This window comes from Vipera ursinii (genome assembly GCF_947247035.1).
Source record: "Vipera ursinii genome assembly, chromosome: 16".
NCBI classification, from domain to species: Eukaryota; Metazoa; Chordata; class Lepidosauria; order Squamata; family Viperidae; genus Vipera; species Vipera ursinii.
The window spans coordinates 4,134,177-4,139,182 of NC_139529.1; the positions used below are offsets into that span (position 1 = coordinate 4,134,177).

General features: G+C 50.2%; 1 protein-coding gene across 1 annotated transcript; it reads right to left on the reverse strand.

Annotated features, from left to right (window-relative positions):
* Nucleotides 1-209: 209 nt before the first annotated feature.
* On the reverse strand, nt 210-1,770 carry ZBTB6 (zinc finger and BTB domain containing 6). The gene has a single exon (XM_083375194.1). It carries the CDS (start codon nt 1,755-1,757, stop codon nt 477-479), a length of 1,281 nt encoding a protein of 426 aa, XP_083231320.1. The 5' UTR covers nt 1,758-1,770; the 3' UTR covers nt 210-476.
* Between the last annotated feature and the right edge of the window lie 3,236 nt (nt 1,771-5,006).

The following is a 5,006-nucleotide window of genomic DNA, read 5'->3' on the forward strand; positions in this document are numbered from 1 at the left end:
TCTTTGTTAAAGGAGAAAAAATAAAAAATAAAGACGCTGCCCTTGATTGTACATCGGGCTCTTGAGTGAATTCGTGGCCACTGTGCAGTTCATTGTGAACAAGACAAAGTTGCACGTTTTCACCAAAAAAACGACATTTAAAGGCCTCCAAAACCAGGACGCAAAGAACAGCCTTTACGTTAAAAAATTCTGGGTGTGGTGCAAAATAAAAGGCTCCAAAGATTCTTTACTTTGCATAACATATAAATACGTAAATAACAACAATTAAGCACCACTTTTCGTTTAGTGTTTCTTGCTTGCTTAATATCACAGGAAGAAGGGCAGTTATTCAAAAGCCTGTTGGAACATCGATAAATAGGGGGTATTTACATGAAGGGCTGGAGACCATGAATGGAGAAAGTGGGGTGGGGTCTTGGCGCTCTGCCACAAATCAGACCTTTTTTTTTAAAAAAAAAATTCCCCTTCCCAAACGACATCTAGTCATAGTCTATTCTGACTTCCGTGATGGCATCAAAGCCAGATTTGTCCACCCCGCCAGCCCTTCCGTGCACGGACGTCAGGTGCTTTTTGAGGGCGGACTTGTGCTTGAAATCCATGTCACAACAGTGACACTTATACGGCCGGTCCCCACTGTGGATGTTGAGATGGTCCTGGAGGGTGCTCTTGGCGGTGAAAGTCTTCAGACACACCATGCACTGGAACGGGCGGATGCCCATGTGGCCGCGGATATGCCGGTTGAGGTTCTTCTTCTGAGTGAAGGTTTTCCCACACTGCAAGCACAAGAAGAGCTTGTGCATCTTTAAGTGGCGGAGGTAGTTCTCCAGGTGGAGGAAGCCTCTGGGGCACTTGGGACACTGATGCCGCCACGAGTAGCCGGTGCCCTCGGAGTTTGGGAAGTCACCACCTGTCTGGGCGGCTCCTTCTGGATTCTCCCCGCCAAAGCTCTGGAACTGAGCTACTTCGCTCATTCTGCTCTCCACGGTGGAGTTGATCAAGGAATGCTGAGTTTCGGGGAAGTACAAGTTGGTTTTGGAAGAGGTGCAAGGCTGGGAAAACTGCGCCTCGTCCACACTGGGGACGTTCATGGGATCCATCTGGAAGATGCAGATTTCGTCGTCCTTGTAGCCAATCTCCACGGTGGAGATCTCGGGGCTTTTGACCTCCTTCCTGTCCGACATTAAACCCTGTAGGGACGCAGGTGGCATGTCCCCTTTCTCCTGTTTTATGGGCTCTTCTATGCTCACCGGGCTGTCTGCAGAAATCTCGATGATTTCACAGTCTTTATCAGGGCAGCCGTCTTTGCTGCCCAGCTCCATGTCCGACGAGTGGCATTTGTCAGCACACCTGCCGTTGCCTTCCAGAGAAGCATCGATTTCCAGATATCTGGAAAGGGCCTCCGTGCACTTCTCCACAATGTGGACCATCTGCAGGTAACTTGCCGCCGTGAGGTATTTCAAAAGCTCCTTCTTCTTCACTTCCAGGGCCCCTGTGTAGCACGAGAGCAGTAGCTTCCGGCCCACTTCGGCGCTCTGCAAGATGGTAATCCGAACGTGCTGGGACTGAGTGAGCAGGAACTGGTCCCGCATGAAGGTGGAGCAGGCCGCGAAGATCACCTTGTGTCCGTGGAACTCCGTGTCGTTGATGTAGACGGAGACGTCGCAGAAGAGGTTCTGCTGCCTCAGCAGGTTCATCTTTTGCAGCACGGCATCACCTTGCTGCTCAAACTGGAAGTGGAGCACGTCCGAATCGGCAGCCATCGTAACAATCCTGCTGGGTTGGGGGTGGGGGAATAAAAAAGGAAGTTTAACATCCCGACACAATTTTTTATTTATTTTTATTTTTTATTCCATTTATATCCCGCCCTTCTCCGAAGACTCAGGGCGGCTTACAAACTTAGCAGTAGCCTTCATTCTATGTATATTTTATTTTTATTTATTTTAATTCCATTTATATCCCGCCCTTCTCCGAAGACTCAGGGCGGCTTACAAGCTTAGCAGTAGCCTTCATTCTATGTATATGCCTGCTTATTAGGGCTTTCACACACACACACCAAGCGGCATTATTACAAAGTCAGCTTAATTGCCCCCAACAATCTGGGTCCTCATTCCAGAAGAAGCAGGCTTGGAAGGCCAAACCCCTCACCCTGCTTCGGCTGTGTAGGCCAGGGGTCCCCAACCCCTGGTCCGTGGACCGATACCGGGCTGCAGTATGCCAGCAACTGGTCCGCACAAACAAGCAAAGCCCCATCCGCGGGTTGCAGGCAGCACACAAAACCACGCACTCTCCGTTCCGTGAAAAACCTTTCTCCATGGAACCGGTCCCTGGTGCCCAAAGGTTGGGGGCCTCCGCTCTACAGAGCTTGTGAAAACTTTAGTGCCCCTCCAGAATAGGAATGAAAAGAAGAGAAAAAAGAACAGAAAAACCCAATGCATTCATCTCTGCAGCTCCGTCCCCTGAGATTATAGCTTTCTACCAGGACTCCCCAAACTCTTCGGCTCGTCGACCCCTTCCTGAACTTCCAGTTTGTTCCTTGACCCCACAAAGATTATATGAAAACAATTTAATAAACACCAACAATACTTTCAATAATTTTTAATTTGTTTTTAACTTTTGTATCTTTGTTTTTTAATCACCCTGTAAACCGCCCTGAGTCCTTCGGGAAAGGGCGATATATAAATGTAATAAAATAAATAAAATAAATAAATAATAAGAACAGTAACAAACGTTCGTCTATCCCAGGTCCTCGAGAAGGACCCGCTGGGTTAAAACCCCCAATCCAGTCTCAAGATGAGACTGAGTGTGCGATGAACCATATATAGCCCCACTGACTATACATGGGGTGTGTGTGTGTGTGTGTGTGTTTGATATTGACCACTTTGCAACACCCTGCCTGATCCTCACCAAAGACTGAAACACTGGAGGCTTTTAAGAAGAGACCGGACAGCCAGTTGTCTGGAATGGTCTAGGGCAGGGATAGGCAACCTTGGCTCTTTTATGACTCATGGACTTCAACTCCCAGAATTCCTGAGACAGCCAAGGGCTCTGAGTTCTAGTGTCACCTTAGGCACAAAGCCAGATACTGACCTTGGCCCAGTTGCTTTCTTTCAATCCTAGAAAGGAGGAAATGGCACATCACTTCCGAAAACCCTTGCCAAAAATCCTACAGAGACTATGCTGGCTCAGGAATTCTGGGAGTTGAAGTCCACGAGTCGTAAAAGAGCCAAGGTTGCCTACCCCTGGTCTAGGGTCTCCTGCTTGTGCAGGGGGTTGGACTAGAAGACCTCCAAGGTCCCTTCCAGCTCTGTTATCCTTCCTTCCTCCCTCCCTCCCCCACTCCTCATTGGAGTTTCTCAAGCAGAGACCAGCCAGCCGTTAGTCTGAAACGTTACAGGGTCTCCTGCTTGATCAGGGGGCTGGACTAGAAGACCTCCAAGGTCCCCCACCCACCCACCCTGTACCCCTGCTTCGCTTTGGATCCTTTTAGGGCGAGGTGGGTTGCAAGGCTTTTCAGGGAGGCGTTGAATAACGTGAATCCTCCCCCAGCCCAGGATTTAGCAAATTTGGACCTGAAGGTCGAACTGTGCCGCCCCTTTCCCTGAAGACCTGCTTTTCTCCGTGAAGAGAAAGCGGGTTGCGAGCATCCTTTACGGGCTAATGCAGGGCTCTTCCAACTTGGCCCTTTGATGACTTGTGGACTTCAACTCCCAGAATTCCTCAGCCAGGCATGCTGGCTGAGGAATTCTGGGAGTTGAAGTCCACAAGTCATCAAAGGGCCAGGTTGGAAGACCCCCGTGCTAATGTTTCTGAAGCTGGGCCGCTTTAAGAGGGCTGGACTTCAACTCCCAGAATTCCTCAGCCAGGCATGCTGGCTGAGGAATTCTGGGAGTTGAAGTCCACAAGTCATAAAAGGCCCAAGTTGGAAGACCCCTGTGCTAATGTTTCTGAAGCTGGGCCGCTTTAAGAGGGCTGGACTTCAACTCCCAGAATTCCTCAGCCAGGCATGCTGGCTGAGGAATTCTGGGAGTTGAAGTCCACAAGTCATCAAAGGGCCAGGTTGGAAGACCCCTGTGCTAATGTTTCTGAAGCTGGGCCGCTTTAAGAGGGCTGGACTTCACCTCCCAGAATTCCCCAGCCAGGCATGCTGGCTGAGGAATTCTGGGAGTTGAAGTCCACAAGTCATCAAAGGGCCAGGTTGGAAGACCCCTGTGCTAATGTTTCTGAAGCTGGGCCGCTTTAAGAGGGCTGGACTTCAACTCCCAGAATTCCTCAGCCAGGCATGCTGGCTGAGGAATTCTGGGAGTTGAAGTCCACAAGTCATAAAAGGCCCAAGTTGGAAGACCCCTGTGCTAATGTTTCTGAAGCTGGGCCGCTTTAAGAGGGCTGGACTTCACCTCCCAGAATTCCCCAGCCAGGCATGCTGGCTGAGGAATTCTGGGAGTTGAAGTCCACAAGTCATCAAAGGGCCAGGTTGGAATACCCCTGTGCTAATGTTTCTGAAGCTGGGCCGCTTTAAGAGGGCTGGACTTCAACTCCCAGAATTCCTCAGCCAGGCATGCTGGCTGAGGAATTCTGGGAGTTGAAGTCCACAAGTCATCAAAGGGCCAAGTTGGAAGACCCCTGTGCTAATGTTTCTGAAGCTGGGCCGCTTTAAGAGGGCTGGACTTCAACTCCCAGAATTCCTCAGCCAGGCATGCTGGCTGAGGAATTCTGGGAGTTGAAGTCCACAAGTCATCAAAGGGCCAAGTTGGAAGACCCCTGTGCTAATGTTTCTGAAGCTGGGCCGCTTTAAGAGGGCTGGACTTCAACTCCCAGAATTCCTCAGCCAGGCATGCTGGCTGAGGAATTCTGGGAGTTGAAGTCCACAAGTCATCAAAGGCCCAGGTTGGAAGACCCTTGTGCTAATGTTTCTGAAGCTGGGCCGCTTTAAGAGGGCTGGACTTCAACTCCCAGAATTCCCCAGCCAGCTGGCTGGGGAATTCTGGGAGTTGAAGTCCAGCCCTCTTAAA

Bases quoted from the DNA above. Each gene is read 5' to 3' on its own strand.
- ZBTB6 (XM_083375194.1), bottom strand. From the start codon at position 1,757: ATGGCTGCCGATTCGGACGTGCTCCACTTCCAGTTTGAGCAGCAAGGT.